Source organism: Hyla sarda, chromosome 1 (assembly GCF_029499605.1).
Source record: "Hyla sarda isolate aHylSar1 chromosome 1, aHylSar1.hap1, whole genome shotgun sequence".
Lineage (NCBI taxonomy): Eukaryota > Metazoa > Chordata > Amphibia > Anura > Hylidae > Hyla > Hyla sarda.
In genome coordinates this window covers 364,072,342-364,094,081 of record NC_079189.1, presented here as the reverse complement: position 1 = coordinate 364,094,081, position 21,740 = coordinate 364,072,342, and the positions used below count along the sequence as shown (strand labels likewise).

At 41.5% G+C, this 21,740-nt stretch overlaps 1 protein-coding gene across 3 annotated transcripts in view; it reads right to left on the bottom strand.

Annotated features, from left to right (window-relative positions):
- LOC130307658 (tight junction protein ZO-2-like) overlaps positions 1 to 21,740 on the bottom strand; it is a 45,880-nt gene that overhangs the window by 12,970 nt on the left and 11,170 nt on the right. For 2 of the 3 annotated variants that reach the window (XM_056552186.1, XM_056552185.1), the window contains 4 exons: positions 8,638 to 8,691; positions 2,746 to 2,870; positions 1,049 to 1,151; positions 63 to 744 (listed from right to left, as the gene is read on the bottom strand). In XM_056552186.1, coding sequence (XP_056408161.1) covers positions 63 to 744; positions 1,049 to 1,151; positions 2,746 to 2,870; positions 8,638 to 8,691 — 964 coding nt within the window. Of the gene's footprint in view, positions 1 to 62; positions 745 to 1,048; positions 1,152 to 2,745; positions 2,871 to 8,637; positions 8,692 to 18,316; positions 18,456 to 21,740 lie in introns of those variants that run through there. The other variant, XM_056552184.1, reaches the window with a different exon arrangement.

The following is a 21,740-nucleotide window of genomic DNA, read 5'->3' as shown; positions in this document are numbered from 1 at the left end:
TGACCCAAAATATGTTTTTCTTTTACTGAAAAAAATGTAAAATATAAAAATGCAATTTTTACCTTCATTAGATTTTTTCTTGGTTAGCAGGACACTGGTAGTGTCTGAATCTCCATGCCCTAGAGGGGATGGACTGCGGGATTGAAGTCTATCTCGACTACGGCTTTTCTGAATATTGCGGTCATATCTACGTTCTGCTGAAGATCTTCCATGCTGACGATCTGGGCTATACTGTGCATATCTATCATAAGTGTCATCTCTATCTAAGGTCCTTCCACGACTGCTATCTCTTCCATAACTACGAGGGTCATCTAAGTCACGATCAAGGCTTCTGCCACGACTTCGCTCCCTTCTGTACCCACGGTCTTCATCCAGACCACGGTCTATACTTCTGCCACGACTGTGATCTTTTTTATATATCTGGTCATCATCAAGCCCACGATCTATACTTCTGCCACGGCTGATATCTTGCCTAAGTCCATAACCCATATTTAGATCTTGGTCAACACTTTTTGCTCTGGTTCCATAGCCTCTTTGATCTCGTTCATAATATGGTCCTCTTTCTTGGTCCCTTCGGAAGCCTGGACTAGGGTCTCTGCTTCGAGATCCCCCATATCCGCTCCTCTCACTGTGTGCACTATAACCAGTTTGGCTCTCAAATTCTGCATAGTCATCCATCATATCTAGGGCAGGTTCTGATTTGCTTGGAGCACCCATCTGTACCCTTCGTGGCCTTCTCACCATCTGCAATATTTTAAAAGTAGCTTTTAAAAAGAGTTTTTGGTTTTTATTCTGTTTATCTGTTTAATCTTGGCTGAATAATCCGCTCAGAAAACACTCTAATAGGTATGGTGTAATAGAAGATTGTACAGATGATGTAATATAGTATTGTACCCAAAGTTTTAAAACGTTTTCAAAAATACATAATTTTCCTAAGTCTCGAAACACAATCTAAAAAAATATTTGCATCAGCATATGCTGGAATTTTGAAACTAACAAAATTACCACATTATTTTGCACAGAAAGACAAAAAGATAGCTATGTTTACCAGGACAGCAGTTTTCCCACATTTTCTTAGCTGCTGAACTGCAAATGAATGTGGCACATTTTCCAGGAGAGTTCCATTAACCATAACAACACGATCATTCTCTCTTTAAAGAAAACCAGAAAAGAAAATGTATTACTTCATTTATATTGTCATGCTGCAGGATACTGTCTTTAGCACACGGTTTTCTTTAAAGGGGTACTCTGGTGGAAATTTTTTTTTTTAAGTCAACTGGTGCCAGAAAATTAAACAGATTTGTAAATTACTTCTATTAAAACATCTTTACCCTTTCAGTACTTTTTAGCAGCTGTATGCTACAGAGGAAATTCTTTTCTTTTTTAATCTCTTTTTGTCTTTTCCACAGTGTTCTCTGCTGACACCTGATGCCCGTATCAGGAACTGTCCAGACGAGGAGAAAATCCTCATAGCAAACCTATGCTGCTCTGGACAGTTCCTGACACTGACAGAGGTGTCAGCAGAGAGCACTGTGGACAAGACAAAAAATAAATTCAACAAGCAAAGAATTTCCTCTGTAGCATACAGCTACTAATAAGTACTGGAAGAATAAAGATTTTTTAATAGAAGTAATTTACAAATCTGTTTAATTTTCTGGCACCAGTTCATAAAAAAAAAAAAAAAAAAAGTTTTCCACCGGAGTACCCCTTTAAGGATAAATATTACTGTATAATTGACCAACAAAAGCAAATCCAGTGGACCTAGGACTTTTGCCTAGTCTACTGTTTATATGGCAAAGAAAACATAATGATGAAACAAAGCATGTTGACATGTGAGCAGCTGAAAAGAATCTTTTTTTTTTAACTAATAACTTTAACAAAAACAAAAATCCTTGGTTGAGCAAAGACCCTTATATCACAGCATTACCAGGCAGATTTATTATTCAGGCCAATTGGAATACCTGGGTGTGATCCTATACTGGATGACCCACAACTTCACCATGTACTGAATTTATAACTTGACAAAAGAACAACTCAAGGACTCTGGGAGAAGTAGCTCTGTAGACTACAACTTCTGGTGCCTGAAGGCTTTTTCTATTACATTGAAAGTTGTTAGACGGGAAGCAAAATTATGAACAACTCTCTGAAACTAGACTGACTAAACCTGGACACAATAGGGATTCTTATAAAAATGTTAAAGGGGTATTCCAGGCAAAACCTTATATATATATATATATATATATATATATATATATATATATATATATATATATATATATATATATAAATAATATATAATATATATATATATATATATATATATATATATATATATATATATATATATATCTCAACTGGCTCCGGAAAGTTAAACAGATTTGTAAATTACTTCTATTTAAAAATCTTAATCCTTCCAATAGTTATTCGCTTCTGAAGTTTTCTGTCTAACTGCTCAATGATGATGTCACGTCCCGGGAGCTGTGCATGATGGGAGAATATCCCCATAGGAACTGCACAGTTCCCGGGACGTGAGTCATCAGAGAGTAGTTAGACAGAAAACAACAACTCAACTTCAGAAGCTAATAACTATTGGAAGGATTAAGATTTTTTCATAGAAGTAATTTACAAATCTGTTTAACTTTCCAGAGTCAGTTGATATATAAAAAAAAGTTTTGGCCTGGAATACCCCTTTAACTTTTAAAAATTGTCAAATGTATTCTTTAAAAGGGAAAAAAATAGACATACTGTAAGCGACCATCTGCAGGCCCTCCTATAAGGACATCTGAAATCACAATGGAGTTGTCACCGTTGTTAAAATGTGGGTTGTCTCTTCCTCCCGAAACAGCAATGCCAAATCCTTTCTTTGGATCCTAATACACATGTAATAAGGAGCAGATTTTAAAGTTAAAACCAGCAGTCTCAAATGTTTACCAAGTATACTTCATTTTTTTATTACTCTGTATAAGAACTATCTTATATGCCTTTTTAAAAGAGAACATGCTATGCAGGCTGCGATATCTTTATTGGCTATCCAGCTAAACTACACTATATTTGTTGACGTTTCGAGCACCCAGGAGCCTTCACCAGGCAGGTATGCAAATGAATGACAGCGGAGCACAACATTGATGCCTTATTACAGAGTGTTTCACACACAGCTTTTTGTGACAGCTTTCATTCAGATATTTAAACTATAGAATAAAAAGAAATATAATGAAAAGGATTTTCCCTCGCTGCTGAACCCACTTTTGATTTTGGCTCCAAAAAAAAAATACAAAAAATAAAAAATGCCACAAAAAGCTGTGGATAAAACCTCCCTGAAGTGTTTCCAGCAAGATACATAGCAGATGATCTCCACTTCCAAATCCTGCTCAGCAAACCCCTGCATGAGGTGGGTCACCACAGCCACCAATGACTGACTGGGCAGCTGTTTCCATTATTTTGTTATACCAGTTTGCCCCTTTTAAAAAAAAAAAAAAAATGCATCCCTCCAGAAGATAAGCCAAAGTTATAAAAATAACCTTTTTTTTTTTTACAAAATGAAAGGGCAATATGAGGCGGTGACCTAGGAGTTCAGAGAGGACACTCCGATACAAGTGCTGATCCAGTCAGTTTCTAATCTGTTTTCTGCTAAGAGCTGCAGACAACATTGGACAGATTCTGGGGTGTAAAGAAAACTGTACCTTTCCTGGAGCTGATGGTGGTTGCCAAAATTAGATATATCACCTTTTTATTTCTCAGCCAAGTGTTAAGGAGGCAGGGTTGAGCTGCTTGCCCTTACCTTCCAGCCCAATAATTGTAAACCGAAGGCTGGCTTGGCCCTGCCCCTTTAAAACTTGGCCGAGAAAGAAAGATGTGATTTTTATAAGTCTGTTAATCCCCATCGACACAGGTACATATCACTTTTATACCCTAATACAGCTATCCAGTGGTATCTGCAGCTCTTACCTGTTGTGAGAGGTGTAATCCCATTTTATCTAAATACTTTTACTGTAATCTGGTCTATGATGATAAGGAGTACAAAACATCACCAAAAATTATTAAATATATTTAACATAAAAACTTGATTGATACAACAGCTCATTTTCTGATGACACATTGTCTTTAACCCCTTAAGGACCGGAGGTTTTTCCGTTTTTGCATTTTCGTTTTTTGCTCCTTGCCTTTAAAAAATCATAACTCTTTCAAATTTACACCTAAAAATCCATATGATGGCTTATTTTTTGCGCCACCAATTCTACTTTGTAATGACGTCAGTCATTTTGCCCAAAAATCTATGGTGAAGCGGGAAAAAAAATCATTGTGCGACAAAATTGAAAAAAAAACGCTGTTTTGTAACTTTTGGGGGCTTCCGTATCTACATAGTTCATTTTTCGGTAAAAATGACACCTGATATGTATTCTGTAGGTCCATACGATTAAAATGATACCCTACTTATATAGGTTTGATTTTGTCGGACTTCTGGAAAAAATCATAACTACATGCAGGAAAATTAATACGTTTAAAATTGTCATCTTCTGACCCCTATAACTTTTTTATTTTTCCGTTTATGGGGCGGTATGAGGGCTCATTTTTTGCGCCGTGATCTGAAGTTTTTAACGGTACCATTTTTGCATTGATAGGACTTATTGATCACTTTTTATTCATTTTTAAATGATATAAAAAGTGACCAAAAATGTACTATTTTGGACTTTGGAATTTTTTTGCGCGCACGCCATTGACCGAGCGGTTTAATTAATGATATATTTTTATAATTCGGACATTTCTGCACGCGGTGATACCACATATGTTTATTTTAATTTTTATTTACACTGTGTTTTTTTTTTTATTGGAAAAGGGGGGTGATTCAAACTTTTAATAGGGGAGGAGTTAAATGATCTTTATTCACTTTTTTTTTTCACTTTTTTTGTGCAGTGTTATAGGTCCCATAGGGACCTATAACACTGCACACACTGATCTTCTATGTTGATCACTGGTTTCTCATAAGAAACCAGTGATCAACGATTCTGCCGCATGACTGCTCATGCCTGGATCTCAGGCACTGAGCAGTCATTCGGCGATCGGACAGCGAGGAGGCAGGAAGGGGCCCTCCCGCTGTCCTGTCAGCTGTTCGGGATGCCGCGATTAGCCGCGGCTATCCCGAACAGCCCGACTGAGCTAGCCGGGAACTTTCACTTTCACTTTTAGCCGCGCGGCTCAGCTTTGAGCGCGCGGCTAAAGGGTTAATAGCGCGCGGCGCCACGATCGGCGCTGCGCGCTATTAGAGGCGGGTCCCGGCTTCACTATGACGCCGGGCCCGCCATGATATGACGCGGGGTTACTGTGTAACCCCGCGTTATATCAGAAGAGCAGGACCAAGGACGTACCGGTACGTCCTTGGTCCTTAAGGGGTTAAAGACTTTTAAATCTGTCATACTGTCTTGGTCCAGAGGAGTGTCTAGTTTTTTTTTACTGTGTGTCTGTGTAGAATCATCCTGGATTTTAGTTTATGCTTAGTCTACCCAACTGGTACACTACAGTGGGGATCAAAAGTTTGGGCACCCCAGGTAAAAAATTGTATTAATGTGCATAAAGAAGCCAAGGAAAGATGGAAAAATCTCCAAAAGGCATCAAATTACAGATTAGACATTCTTATAATATGTCAACAAAAGATTTTATTTCCATCATTTACACTTTCAAAATAACAGAAAACAGAAAAAAAATGGCATCTGCAAAAGTTTGGGCACCCTGCAGAGTTAATATCTTGTACTGCCCCCTTTGGCAAGTATCACAGCTTGTAAACACTTTTTGTAGCCAGCCAAGAGGCTTTCAATTCTTGTTTGAGGTATCTTTGCCCATTTCTTCTTTACAAAAGTCTTCCAGTTCTTTGAGATTTTTGGGCTGTCTGTCACACACTGCTCTTTTAAGGTCTATCCATAGATTTTCAATTATGTTGAGGTCAGGAGATTGTGAAGGCCATGGCAAAACCTTCAGTTTATGCCTCTTGATGTAATCCCCCGTGGATTTCAAGGGGTGTTTAGGATCATTATCCATTTGTAGAAGCCATCCTCTCTTCAACTTCAGCTTTTTCACAGATGGCATCAAGTTAGCATCCAAAATTTGCTGAAATTTTATTGAATCCATTTCTCCTCCTACTCGAGAGATGTTCTCTGTGCCACTGGCTGCAATACAACCCCAAAGCATGATTGATTCACCCCCCCATGCATAACAATTGGACAGAGGTTCTTTTCATTACATTCTGTTCCCCTTCTCCAAATGTACCTTTGCTCATTCCGGCCAAAAAGTTAAATTTTAACCTCATCGGTCCCCAGAACTTGTTTCCAAGATGCATCAGGCTTGTCTATATGTTCATTTGCAAAGCTCAAACGCTGATTTTTGTGGTGAGGATGTAGAAGAGGTTTTCTTCTGATGACTCTTCCATGAAGACCATATTTGTACAAGTATCTCTTTATAGTGGAATAGTGTACCACAACTCCAGTGTTTGCCAGATCTTTCTGGAGGGATTGTGCAGTCAAACGTGGGTTTTGAATTGTTTTTCTCACAATCCTGTAACCTGTTCTGTCTGATATTTTTCTTGGTCTTCCAGATCTTGTTTTAACTTCCACTGTTCCCAATGACTGCCATTTCTTAATTACATTCCGAACAGAGGATATTGGCATCTGAAAACATTTTGCTATCTTCTTATAGCCTTCTCCAGCTTTGTGAGCGTCAACTATTTTCAGTTTCAGATTTCTAGACAACTGCTTAGAAGAACCCATGGTGCTGATTGTTGGGGCAAGGTCAGAAGAGTCTGGGCATTTAAAATCTTTGAGATTGACATCACCTGGTCTTCCCAGATGATGATTGAGAACAATCCATGACACCGGCAGGTCTCAGCTTTGCAAAGGGGGCAGTGCATGCTATAAATTCTGCAGGGTGCCCAAACTTTTGCAGACGCCTTTTTTTTTTTAGTTTTCTGTTATTTTGAAAGTGTAAATGATGGAAATAAAATCTAACTTTTGTTGACATATTATAAGAATGTCTAATCTGTAATTTGATGCCTTTTGGAGATTTTTTCCATCTTTCCTTGGCTTCTTAATGCACATTAATACAAATTTTTACCTGGGGTGCCCAAACTTTTGATCCCCACTGTATATCATATAATGGATTGAATGATGTACATGCAAACACATCATTGATTGCAATAGGTCCAATGATCAACAAACAAGCCAAGTAATGATTTGTCAGCAAATCACATTGTTTTAGCAGGGTTACAAATAAATAAATAAAATCAATTTGTAACATGGGATGTGTTTCTTACACTGAAAGTAAAGGGCCAAACAAAAAATTCAGCAATCATTCATGCAGCCCTGCCTGCTGAAGAGTCGAGTCATGTAACGGCTCTTTAACCCTTTCAGGATGCCTTTTTTTTTTTTTTTGAGGTTTCATTTTTTCTCCCTGCTTTCTAATAGACATACGGTAACTATTATTTTTTTCTAAAGAGCCATATGTGGCCTTGTTTTTTGCATCACCAATTGTACTTTGTAATGACATCACTCATTTTACCTCCAAATGTACATTGAAAACATTTTTTTGTAGGGCAAAATTTTAAAAACAACACTATTTTGCAACTTTTCGGGGCCTCCGTTTTTTACGCAGTACACTTTTTGGTAAAAATGACACTTTAGCTTTATTCGGTAGGTTGATACGATTAAAATAAACCCAATTAATATAGTTTATTTTTATTTTACTACTTTTAAGCATACTAATTTTTTTAAAGTGTCCTCTTCTGACCCCTATAACTTTTTTTCCCGCATAAAGTGCTTCCTTTTTTGTGCTGTGATCCTTAGTTTTTATCGAGCCATTTTTGTTTTGATAGCACCTTTTGATCACGTTTTATCCACTTTTTTTCTAGTATATAAAGTGACCAAAAAGCCGCATTTCTGGACCTTGGAATGTTTTTAAGCTTTCACCTTTCACTGTGAAATTTAATTAATGTTATATTTTATTAGTTCAGACATTTACCCACGCGGCAATTCCATGTGTTTGTTTTTTGTTTACATTATTTTATTGTAAACAAAAGGATAGGGGATAAGAGGTCTGATTGTGGGGGTCCTGCCGCTGGGGACCCTGCCGCTGAGGACCACATGATCTCCCTGCTGCACCCTGCGTTCATTTAGAGCGTCAGGTGCAGTACAAGAGGCTCGTGACGTCACGGTCTGCTCATGATGTCACGGCCATGCCCCCTCAATGCAAGTTTATGGGAGGGGGCGTGATGGCCGTCATGCCCCCTCCCATAGGCTTGTATTGAGGGGGCGTGGCCATAATGTCACAAGCAGGGCGGGGCCAAGACGTCAAGAGTCTCTGCCCCGTATCGCCAGTCATCTGGCATAGAGCGAAGTTCACTTTGTGCACCGGATGTCTGGACTACCGCAGCTGAGATCGCGGGGGTCCCCAGCGGCATGACGCCTGCCATCATACATCTTATTCCCTATCCTTTGGATAGCGGATAAGATGTCTAGGGGCAGAGTACACCTTTAAAGTAACAAAGCTCCTTCCTTTGCTTCCACGAGTTTTGATGAAATCATCACTACATTGTTAAGACCCAAGCATTGGATGAACACATTTAATTCAGGCCAAGTAAACCACATGAAGACTCACCTTTTGTAATGTCACAGTATACTGTTCCCAAATCATGTCTTCCATTCCAAACCCCTAGAACACAATTCACAATTCAGTGTTAAAATATTGCAATATACACAGTATTTTCTACTGAGCCACTATTAACAGGTTTGGATTTTTTTTTTTTTTTAAGTGCAAGACAACATGCAGAATTCCAAAGACAAAGCTAAAACTTAATGTACTTGAGCGTCATACATGCCTCATCATGAATGGTCACCTCTGCCACACATGCGATAATTTACCTGAAACTACCATGTCTCTATACCCACCCAGATCAGGCTGGGTTCACCACGTTTTTGCAATACAGTTCCTGTATCAGATTTTTGATGAAAAACGGATTCCTCAAAACCGGACTAAACTGTATCAAAACGTGTGTACAAATTTTAACCTGTATACGGTTTGAGAAAAAAAACTGTATATGTTTTTAAGTTTTCACTCCATTATTAATAAAGCTTCACTTGTTTGATTGAAATTCTAAGAAAAAAAACTTTCGGTGTGGTAGAAACCGGATAGAACCGTATGCACATTGTAGTTTTGCAACATCTGGAGGTCCGCAGGTAGAAGACCACTGATCTAGGCAATGCAAATATTTAAAAACAAACTTTAACTTACCTTCTGATAACTATTTGGCGGGGGGAGAGAAGCTGCGCTCACGGATGACATACGGTACGATTAGCCCCCCGACGTGGGGTGCAGCGCTGGGGTGATAAACCGGCGGGGGGGGATGTTGGGGGGCAGAGCTGCGCCCATCACATGTAAATAATAAACCCTGAAAATAAGCCCTAGTGTGTTTTTGGTGACTAAAAATAATATAAGACCCGGTTTTATTTTCGGAGAAACACGGTAGGAGACTTCACAATGTGGTTGATTGCATAGGTATACTCTGTAATAAAGTAACAAGCTGCAGGACAACCAATTGCTGCTCCGCAATCACATCACAGGATGCCAATGGGGTGACAGAGGGCAGTTAAATATCGGGAATTGAGTTCTCTGTGTTGCAGTATTTTTTGTCAGTAAATTATGAGCAGGAAGACAATCAGTCTTCCTAGAGAAACATCTGGTTGGGATAGAAGATCACACTCCATCCCTCCATGCAGGACCCTGTTCTCATAAGAAGCCATCTAGGAGAGATCTTCTGTCCTGCACATCACCCACACTAACATATTGGTATAGGCTTGTAATGGAGGTGACGCTGGTAACAACGATATACTTACCGTTTCATAATAAGAAAATAGAATAATGCAGCCACACATTAGCAAACAATAAATACCAGTCATCAGCATAATGCACTACAAGCCTATATGGATACGAAAGTGCGAGTGATGGGCAGGACAAAATGTACTTGTCAGACTCTCGGAGGATGCTCCCAGGCTGGATAAGGATAGACTGTTTTTCACTGCACTGTGAATAGTTTTGCAGTGTATGAAGACTAAAGATGGTTGTGGCCAGCTCTAAGCCTAATCCCGTGCGTGTCAAAAACATGACAAATTTCAAGGTGTTCACTTGGCCCATAATATAATAACTTACCTGGGGAGGTGATGAATAAATATCAGGTCCATGGAGGCCAAACCACACAATTTACAGGACTTTAACCCTTTAAGGACTCAGGGTTTTACAGTTTTTGCACTTTCGTTTTTTCCTCCTTACCTTTTAAAAATCATAACCCTTTCAATTTTCCACCTAAAAATCCATATTATGGCTTATTTGCGTCGCCAATTCTTCTTTGCAGTGACATTAGTCATTTTACCCAAAAATTCACGGCGAAACTGAAAAAAAAAATCATTGTGCAACAAAATCGAAGAAAAAACGGCATTTTGTAACTTTTGGGGGCTTCCGTTTCTACGCAGTGCACATTTCGGTAAAAATGACACCTTATTATTCTGTAGGTCCATTCGGTTAAAATGATACCCTACTTGTATAGGTTTGATGTTGTCAGAATTCTGGAAAAATCATAACTACATGCAGGAAAATGTATACGTTTAAAAATGTCATCTTCTGACCCCTATAACTTTTTTATTTTTCCATGTACAGGGCGGTATGAGGACTCATTTTTTCAAGTTCATTTTTTCAAGTTTTTACTGGTACGATTTTTGATCTGACTTTCATTACTTTTTATTCATTTTTTAATGGTATAAAAAGTGACCAAAAATAAGCTTTTTTGGACTTTGGAATTTTTTTGCGCGTACGCCATTGACCATGCGGTTTAATTAATGAGATATTTTTACAGTTCAGACATTTACGCACGCGGCGATACCACGTATGTTTATTTATTTTTTTTTATTTACACTGTTTTCTTTTTTTTATGGGAAAAGGGGGGTGATTCAAACTTTTATTAGGGAAGGGGTTAAATGACCTTTATTAACACTTTTTTTTAACTTTTTTTTGCAGTGTTATAGGTCCCATATAACACTGATCTCTCATGCTGATCACTGGCGTGTATTAACACGCCTGTGATCAGTGTTATCGGCGCTTGACTGCTCCTGCCTGGATCTCAGGCACGGAGCAGTCATTCGTCGACCGGACACCGAGGAGGCAGGTAAGGGCCCTCCCAGTGTCCTGTAAGCTGTTCAGGACACCGTGGCGGTCCCGAACAGCCCGACTGACTAGCCGGGATAGTTTCCCTTTCACTTTAGAAGCGGCGGTCAGCTTTGACAGCCGCTTCTAAAGGGTTAATACCGCACATTGCCGCGATCGGCAATGTGTGGTATTAGCCGCGGGTCCCGGCCGTTGATGAGCACCGGGACCGATGCGATGTGATGCGGGGTCGCAGCGCGACCCTGCTTCATATCGCGGGAGTCGGCGCAGGACGTAAATATACGTCCTGCGTCGTTAAGTGGTTAAAGATCTACTGCAAATGTTTTGGTATCAGATACCACAAGGCACCTTGTGGAGTCCATGCCTTGATGGCTCAGAGCCAATTTGGAGGGACATGTGGCCTACAAGAAGTGCCATGACCTCTTCAGACAGCTGATCGATGAGGGTGTGAGTCAGGAACAACATTCATTGTTTAATTATGGTAAGGAAACTAATTACAATCTCTGCAGCCTTCTGCAATCCCACCATCACAGACTACTATTATAAAAAAACAAACTTACAGTCTGTTATAAGAGAAACTGAGAAGTTGTTATTCACATTAGCAATATAATCTCCCAGACATTCACTTACTGGACACACCATTGCATTCTGTGGTTACAAGAGGATTACACCCAGTAGAACAATTCTGAAGATTTCAATTATTTGGATCAGAGTACACGATAGCTTTATACTGTATAGCTTATTAATAAACTATACATCTAAGATCAGAGCTTCTCATGCAGATAAATACAGTGATCCCTCAACCTACAATGGCCTCAACATACAATAGTTTCAACATATAATGGTCTTTTCTGGACCATCGTAAGTTGAAACCAGACTCAACATACAATGTACAGACAGTCCAGATCTGTGAAACATTTCAATGGCTGGAAGAACCGACCAATCAGAATGGACAATTTACTGGTAAAACACCTGTATTACTGAAGCGTATGCACTGACTGGTATCTGGTAGCGCCCTCTACAGTACAGGGAGGTATTACCTGTTCTGTACTCTTTACCTGTACCAGGGTTTGGACACCAGGTAAGGGCGACTGTACAGGACCCTGAAGAAGCTCCTGTCCTCTACATAGACCAGTGCTTCCCAAGCAGGGTGCCCCCAGCTGTTGCACAACCACAACTCCTAGCATGCCCGGACAGCCTTCGGCTGTCCGGGCATGCTGGGAGTTGTAGTTTTGCAACAGCTGCAGGCTCCCTGCTTGGAAAACACTGACAGACAGTAATTTACAGCTCCCAGCAGATCTTTATTACTTTTATATGTAAGGATTTGCTTGATCTATATTAGTTATCTACTTATTTTTCTTTAATCCTCACTTTTCCTATTTTTGGATGACATTTTGGTGGCTTCAGAACCAATTACCAGGTTTCTATAGAGTTATAGTCTTAGCATACAATGGTTTCAACATACAATGGTCGTCCTGCAACCAAGTAAAGGGGTATTCCAGGCCAAAATTTTTTTTTAAATATCAACTTGCTCCGGAAAGTTAAACAGATTTGTAAATTACTTTGATTAAAAAAATCTTAATCCTTCCAATAGTTATTAGCTTCTGAAGTTTTCTGTCTAACTGCTCAATGATGACTCACGTCCCGGGAGCTGTGCAGTTCCTATGGGGATATTCTCCCATCATGCACAGCTCCCGGGACGTGACATCATCATTGAGCAGTTAGACAGAAAACTTCAGAAGCTAATAACTATTGGAAGGATTAAGATTTTTTAATAGAAGTAATTTACAAATCTGTTTAACTTTCTGGAGCCAGTTGATATATATATAAAAAAAAGTTTTTGCCTGGAATACCCCTTTAATATTGTAACTTGAGGGACCACTGTATAGACTTTGACACTTGGGTTTATGCACTAAAATGAATGCTACACTTTAAAAGGCATGTAAGACTGCATTCACATATCAGTATTAACCCCTTAAGGACATAGGGCGTATCCATACGCCCCCGTTTCCAAGTCCTTAAGGACCGAGGGCGTATGGATACGCCCTGAGCATTTCCGGCCCCCGCCGCTAGCCGGAGGGGAGCCGGGGCCAGATGCTTGCTGAAATCGTTCAGCAGGCATCCCGGCATATCGCCCAGGGGGGTCATTATGTCCCCCCATGTCGGCGATTGCCGCAGATCGCTGGACAATTCAGTCTAGCGATCTGCGGCGGATTCCGGGTCAATCGGGTCTCCAGTGATCCGATGACCCGGAATTACTGGCTGATCGGGGCCGTCAGAGACGGCAGGGGTGAGGTGGCACTGGTGCCACCTCACGATCGCCCTGATTCGTCGGCCGGATTACCGGCCGACCAATCAGGGCACCTGCTGCGGGTGTCACTCCCGCACCCGCTCCGCCCCTCTTCCGGAGGACGTGAGCGGGTGTGGGCAGAAGACCCCGGGTGCTGGGGACCCCATCCCCGGCGTCCCTGTAGGGATCGGGGCCCCAGGAGCGACGGCGGCGGCGAGGGACTGACCTGTGTGGCGGCATCGTGGAGCAGCAGCAGGAGGTGAGTGACAGCCTCCTGGTGTTGCTTAGCAACAGCTCCCAGCATGCAAAAAGGACATGCTGGGAGCTGTAGTTATGCAACAGCTGGAGGCACATTTTTCTATGGAAAAGTGTACCTTCAGCTGTTGTATAACTACAACTCCCAGCTTGCACAATCAGCTAAAGTGCATGCTGGGAGTTGTATTGGTGCATCTGGTGGATGCATAACTACAACTCCCAGCATGCCCGTTGGCTGTCGGTGACTGCTGAGAGTTGTAGTTTTGCAACAGCTGAAGGCACACTGAGTTAAGTAGCAAACCAGTGTGTCTCCAGCTGTTGCATAACTACAATCCCCAGCATCCCCAGCCAAAGTAGTATGCCTCCGGCTGTTGCATAACTACAAGACCCAGCATCCCCAGCCAAAGTAGTATGCCTCCGGCTGTTGCATAACTACAAGACCCAGCATGCCCTTCCGCTGTCCGTACATGCTGGGGGTTGTAGCTTTTGCAACAGCTGAAGGCACCCTGGTTACAAAACACTGAGTTGCAAAACTACAACTCCCAGCATGCACTGATAGACCGTACATGCTGGGAGTTGTAGTTTTGAAACAGCTGGATGTTTCTCCCCCCCCCAATGTGAATGTACAGGGTACACTCACATGGGCGGAGGATTACAGTAAGCATCCGGCTGCAAGTTTGAGCTGCGGCAAATTTTCTGCTGTAGCTCAAACTGCCAGCGAGAAACTACTGTGAACCCCCGCCCGTGCGACTTTACCCTAAAAACACTACACTACCAAAAAATAAAATAAAAAGTAAAAAAACACTACATATACACATACCCCTACACAGCCCCCCTCCCCTCCCCAATAAAAATGAAAAAAGTCTGGTACGTCACTGTTTCCAAAACGGAGCCTCCAGCTGTTGCAAAACTACAACTCCCAGCATGCACTGATAGACCGTACATGCTGGGAGTTGTAGTTTTGCAACAGCTGGATGTTCCCCCCCCAAAGTGAACGTACAGGGTACACTCACATGGGCGGAGGATTACAATAAGTATCCGGCTGCAAGTTTGAGCTGCGGCAAATTTTCTGCCGCAGCTCAAGCTGCCAGCGAGAAACTACTGTGAACCCCCACCCATGTGACTGTACCCTAAAAACACTACACTAACACACAATAAAATAAAAAGTAAAAAACACTACATATACACATACCCCTACACAGCCCCCCTCCCCAACCCAATAAAAATGAAAGCGTCTGGTACGCCACTGTTTCCAGAACGGAGCCTCCAGCTGTTGCAAAACAGCTACTCCCAGTATTGCCAGATAGCCATTGACTGTCTAGGCATGCTGGGAGTTTTACAACAGTTGGAGGCACCCTGTTTGGGAATCACTGGCGTAGAATACCCCTATGTCCACCCCTATGCAAGTCCCTAATTTAGGCCTTAAATGCGCATGTCGCTCTCACTTTGGAGCCCTGTCGTATTTCAAGGCAACAGTTTAGGGCCACATATGGGGTATCGCCGTACTCGGGAGAAATTGTGTTAAAAATTTTGGGGGGTATTTTCTGCTATTACCCTTTTTAAAGATGTAAAATTTTTGGGAAAACAAGCATTTTAGGTAAAAAAAAAAAATTTTTTTTACATATACAAAAGTCATGAAACACCTGTGGGGTATAAAGGTTCACTTAACCCCTTGTTATGTTCCCCGAGGGGTCTAGTTTCCAAAATGGTATGCCATGTTTTTTTTTTTTGCTGTCCTGGCACCATAGGGGCTTCCTAAATGCGGCATGCCCACAGAGCAAAATTTGCTTTCAAAAAGCCAAATGTGACTCCTTCTCTTCTGAGACCTGTAGTGCGCCAGCAGAGCACTTTTCACCCCCATATGGGGTGTTTTCTGAATCGGGAGAAATTGGGCTTCAAATTTTGGGGGGTATTTTCTGCTATTACCCTTTTTAAAAATGTGAAATTTTTGGGAAACCAAGCATTTTAGCATATTTTTTTTTTTACATATGCAAAAGTCGTGACTCACCTGTAGGCTATTAAGGTTCACTTTACCCCTTGTTACGTTCCCTGAGGGGTCTAATTTCCAAAATGGTATGCTATGTGTTTTTTTTTTGCTGTCCTGGCACCATAGGGGCTTCCTAAAGGTGACATGCCCCCCAAAAACCATTTGTCACTCCTTCCCTTCTGTGCCCTCTACTGCGTCCGCCGAAAACTTTACATAGACATATGAGGTATGTCCTTACTCGAGAGAAATTGGGTTTCAAATACAAGTAAAAATTTTCTCCTTTTTACCCCTTGCAAAAATTCAAAAATTGGGTCTACAAGAACATGCGAGTGTAAAAAATGAAGATTGTGAATTTCTCCTTCACTTTGCTGCTATTCCTGTGAAACACCTAAAGGGTTAAAACGCTGACTGAATGTCATTTTGAATACTTTGGGGGTGCAGTTTTTATAATGGGGCCATTAATGGGGTATTTCTAATATGAAGACCCTTCAAATCCACTTCAAAACTGAACTGGTCCCTAAAAAATAGTGAGTTTGAAAATTTTGTAAAAAATTTCAAAATTGCTGCTGAACTTTGAAGCCCTCTGGTGTCTTCCAAAAGTAAAAACTCATAAATTTTATGATGCAAACATAAAGTAGACATATTGTATATGTGAACCCAAAAAAAATTATTTTGAATATCCATTTTCCTTTCAAGCAGAGAGCTTCAAAGTTAGAAAAATGCAAAATTTTCATTTTTTTCATCAAATTTTGGGATTTTTTCCCCAAGAAAGGATGCAAGTTACCATAAAATTTTACCACTAAGTTAAAGTAGAATATGTCACGAAAAAACAATCTCGGAATCAGAATGATAACTAAAAGCATTCCAGAGTTATTAATGTTTAAAGTGACAGTGGTCAGATGTTCAAAAAATGCTCTGGTCCTTAAATGGGCACTGTCACCAACTTTATTTTTTGATATGTTGTAGTACTTATGTACTACAACATATGTCTAATATACTTTTATTATTTTTTTTTTTCATTAAAAAGGTTTAATTTACATTTCAAAACCGGCTACTGAAAAAGGACTGATTTTGGAGTGGCAATCAGTCCTTTTTCAGTTAGGCTGCACTCGCTCCCTGCCTGTCAATCAGACAGGCGGGAGCGAGCGCATTGGCTCTCCGGCCACTGGCTGCGAGGCCACTCCTCCCGCACATCGCCGCCACCGCCTCGTTGCCGCCGCTGTCCATGCAAGCCCGCTGCCGGACTCTGCAGTAACTGCAAGTGTAATGAGGGAACGGGGTATGCGGGGTGGGGGGGGGAAGGAGGGAACGGGCTAGTGCCCTTGGGGGGGGGGGGGGGGGGGGGCCGGGGGGATGTGAATGGGCTAGCAAAAAAAATTAAATAGGATGGTGGGAGCTACCCTTACGCAGACATGTGACTTCTCTGTTCTAAAAAAAAAATAAAAAAAAAATAAAATAACTGCTTTTGTGACTAGGATTACACCGGCATCTGTAGTGGTTTCCTAAAAAGCCAACCCCACCACAACCTCCTGCTTTCCTCTGCTATCAAGCAATACACATTTCCAAACTCCCAAAAAAACTGTATATGCAGGAAAGACTTAACCAAAAGCCTCCTCAGTGTTTATGTCCCCACCCCCACTGTTAAACTATGAACATTTTCTTAGTATAAAGAGAATGTGGTTATTGAAAATATTTCACTTTTACATTTAAATCACCTTCTTGATGTGGAGTTTAAAAAGGTCAAGAAAAAAGATAAGTAAAAAGTGAGATAAGTCTTAGTTGCTGAGATGAAATACTTAGATCTCTAGAGTAATGTAAAATGCTAATTCATTTCCAAATTCCTGGGATGCATGCCCTCTGACGCAGTAAAACTCCCAAGCCTTATGTTTTCAAAGAAAGCAGCTGTGGTGACTGAAGAAGCAGTCAGATGGATTTGTATCAGAATCCTACAGACAACTTAAAGGGGTACTGCGGTGGAAAACTTTTTTTTTTTTTAAATGAACTGGTGCCAGAAAGTGAAACAGATTTGTAAATGACTTCTATTTAAAAAAATCTTAATCCTTCCAGTACTTATTATTAGCAGCTGTGTGCTACAGAGGAAATTCTTTTCTTTTTTAATTTCCTTTTTGTCTTGTCCACAGCGCTCTCTGCTGACACCTCTGTCCGTGTCAGGAATTGTCCAGAGCAGCATAGGTTTGCAATGGGGATTTTCTCCTGCTCTGGACAGTTCCTGATATGGGCATCAGGTGTCAGTAGAGAGCACTGTGGACAAGACAAAAAATAAATTCAAAAAGAAAACAATTTCCTCTGTAGCATACAGCTGCTAAAAAGTACTATAAGGGTAAATATTTAATAGAAGTCATTTACAAATCTGTTTAACTTTCTGGCACCAGTTGATTAAGAAATAAAATGTTTTCCATTGGAGTACCCCTTTAATGAATACTCCCTACTCCTGGAGAATGGGGCTGACCTCTCTTAAAGGGAACCTATCGCTGCATGATTTAAAAAGGAAAACTGTTAGCTTGCTCCCCCCACACTAACCAGCGATACTGGCTGGTAGTGTGGGGGACACTGATCAATTTGATGCTTACCGTGCCCGGATCCACCGCACCGTTTGGATGTAATCTTAGATTTTTGGTATATGCTAATGAGGTGCTAACTGGCACCGGCTGGGCTAACTGGTACTCTGATGCCAGCGTTTTTGGCCGCATCACCGCCCAGCTCATCAATATTCCTCCCCTCCCTCTTCTCCCCACTCTGTAATGAAGAGGGAGGAATATTGATGAGCTGAGCGGCGCTGAAGTCAGAGTGCCAGTTAGCCCGGCCTGTGGCAGTTACCACCTCATTAGCATATACCGAAAATCGAAGATTACGGCCAAACGGCGTGGTGGATCTGGGCACAGTAAGCATCAAACTGATCAGCGTCCCCCGCACTACCAGCCAATACCGCTGGTTAGTGCGGGGGGAGCAAGCTGACAGCTGACATCAAAGCATTTCCTCTGATGCCATGACCACAGTGCTCTCTGCTGACCTCTGCTGTCCATTTTAGGAACTGTCCAGAGCAGGAGAAAATCCCCATAGCAAACATATGCTGCTCTGGACAGTTCCTAAAATGGACAGCAGAGGCCAGCAGAGAGCACTGTGGTCAGAGGAAATGCATTTCTTTTTGGGATTTCTCTTTAGTATACAGCCCCTAAAAAGTAGTGAAAGGATTAAGATTTTTTTTAATAGAAGTGATTTACAAATCTGTTTAACTTTCTGGCACCAGGTGATTTAAAAAAAAAAAAAAAAAAAAAAAAAAAAAGTTTTCCACAGGAGTACCCCTTTAAAGCACTGTTACAAAGTTTTAAAGATGTTTTTAAAAGGGATATCCCATTGATAGTTGGGGTGCCAACACCACTGCCGATCACCTGTTCGGCACCAACAGAACCTTTAATTTAATAAAACTGGAACCTCTGGAAGTGTATTGTGTTCTACTAGAATTTCAATTTCATACAGGACATACAGAGTGATTTGGTAAACTCGGAATCTTGTTATGTTTTTATAATTTTTTCTGAAGGGGAGCTACCCAGCAGACATCTTTTCTTGAGCCTGGCACTTAAAAGGGAACCTGTCATCACTTTCATGCTGCCTGATCTACAATCATCTAAGCAGTCCACACCGGCTTCTGCCTGCCCCACTACCCTTAAAGGGGTATTCCGCCCCTAGACATCTTATTCCATGTCCAAAGGATAGGGGATAATATGTCTGATCGTGGGGGTCCCGCCGCTGGGGACGCCCGCAATATCGGCTGCAGCACCCTAGACATCCGGTGCACGGAGCGAACTTCGCTCTGTGCCGGATGACTGGCGATGCGGGGCAGAGTCTCATGACGTTACGGCTGTCATGCCCCCTCCCATAGACTTGTATTGAGGGGGCTTGGCCGTGAAGTCACGAGCAGGGCGCGGTCGTGACGTCATGAGTCGCCGGTGCTTCACCTCACGCTCTAAATGAACGTCGGGTGCAGCAGGGAGATCGTGGGGGCCCCCCAGTGGCGGGACCCCTGCGATCAGACATCTTATCCCCTATCCTTTGGATAGGGGATTAGATGTGCAGGGGTGGAGTACCCCTTTAAATGATAGCTCTCTTCCTATACCCAAACAGATATCTATCAATCAGGGCCAGGGAGGCAGGGACCACTCTGATGACTTGTGGTTCAGGCAACATAAAAGTGACAGGTTCCCTTTAAAGTGCTAAAAACATAGCAAAAAGAAAACTCTTACACAATATTAGACCATTGGGGAGGTCAGCTACCACCACCGATCAGCTTTGTGAAGAGGCCTTGGCAATTGTGTACACTCTGCAGCCTTTTCAGGATTTACACATACTGCAGGCAGGTTCATACTATGCATATACTGTAAGATGCAGCTGTCCCTGTCTCAGAAGTGGCAAGCAAAGCAATGAGCAGGGATCAAGACGACATCACAGAGAGAGTATGCATTTTTTTCTTAGTGGTCCCAGCAACATATTAAAACATGTATCTACCCAGAATACCCCTTTTATCCAATGTTTATGGGTACATTATTATAAGGTTATATGGGGATTCTAAGTTCTGTTCAATAAAGCCACAAAGGGTCAGGTTTTTGCAGAAGTAATGCAGATCAATTAAAAGGGGTATTCCAGTAATTTTTTTTTTTTTATTTGACTGTGCTACAGGGGCTGTAAAGTGTAGTTCATAATATAGGTGTCTGTACCTGTGTGTGATGGTTTTCTCACAATTCTTATGTGATTTTCACCCCAATATTTATTTTAAACAGCATACAAAATGACTGCTGTCTCAGATTTTTTCCCAGGTTGCAATGCGGCTGAGACCTGACTCACTAGTCAGCTGATGACAGGGAGCCTGTATGCTTCAATGGGTGGAGGAAATCGCTTGGTGGGAGAGAGATTAATCTCCAACTAATGCAACAGCTGTTGGCACCCTGATTGAAAACCACAGGTCTTTTGAATGGATGCAGCTCATTTATGTTTCAATGTGTGTGGTGGCTGAGGTGTGGGAGGGAGAAAAATAGAATTATGGGAAAACTCAAGAAAACTCAAAAAGGAAATATCAGTTCACCAAAAAGCTAGCCACAGTGTTATGGTAATCTCACAACATAGCCATTTAGCCCCAAGACAAGTGTACTGTCTGCCAGGTACGTACTAAAAATCACCCTATGGTGGATAACCCCTTTAAGTTCCTGTGTAACAAGTTTAAAGAAAACTGCATTAGAGACATGCCAGATGTTTTCATCTGTGAGGGTCCATGTGCCGAGACCCGGCATGTTTGAGCACTGTTTCTCCCCACTGTCTGCCCTGATGTGTACAGACTCTAAAGTAAATCTATGGAGCTTGCAAACAGCAGGGTGAAGAGAAGCAGCACTCGTGCACTTCTACCAGTTCAATTTAGCAACGAAAGGCTCTCAGCACTCAGATCCCCAACATGTCTCTGAAGTGACAGTTATACTTAAAAGCCACAGATGGGTGCTAAGCTGCCGCATTTTAGTATTTCTACTACCCAAGCCCTTGTGGTTCAAATAAACAAATAAACTTAACTAAGGCTGACTAAGGCCAGCACCTGGCCGAAACGCGTCACTTCCTCCCTGTACCTGTTGCCTCGTTGATGTGAATAAAGCCGTATCTTCCTGAGCTGAGCTGGAGTTCTTCTCTTTCTTTGTAATAAACTTAACTGTATGATTCTTTGGTGATCTCAGTTTGGACTGTAGAATGGCCATTCTACCAACACAATAGGGCACCCTGTTAGGGCACACTATGCTAAAGCTACATGTTGGAGTACCACTCTGATGTACACCAGTGCTAGAAATATCTTCCAAATCTGTTCTCTCTTCAGGATTAACCATTTTATTTAAGCAGTATTGCTGTGCTCTGGCAATATTCCACATCATAAATCAAATGTAGTTCCTCATTTCCTTCCAGAAGCACTAGTGAGCGAAACAAGCAAAAAAAATCCTATTGAAACCAATGGAGGAAACGGGA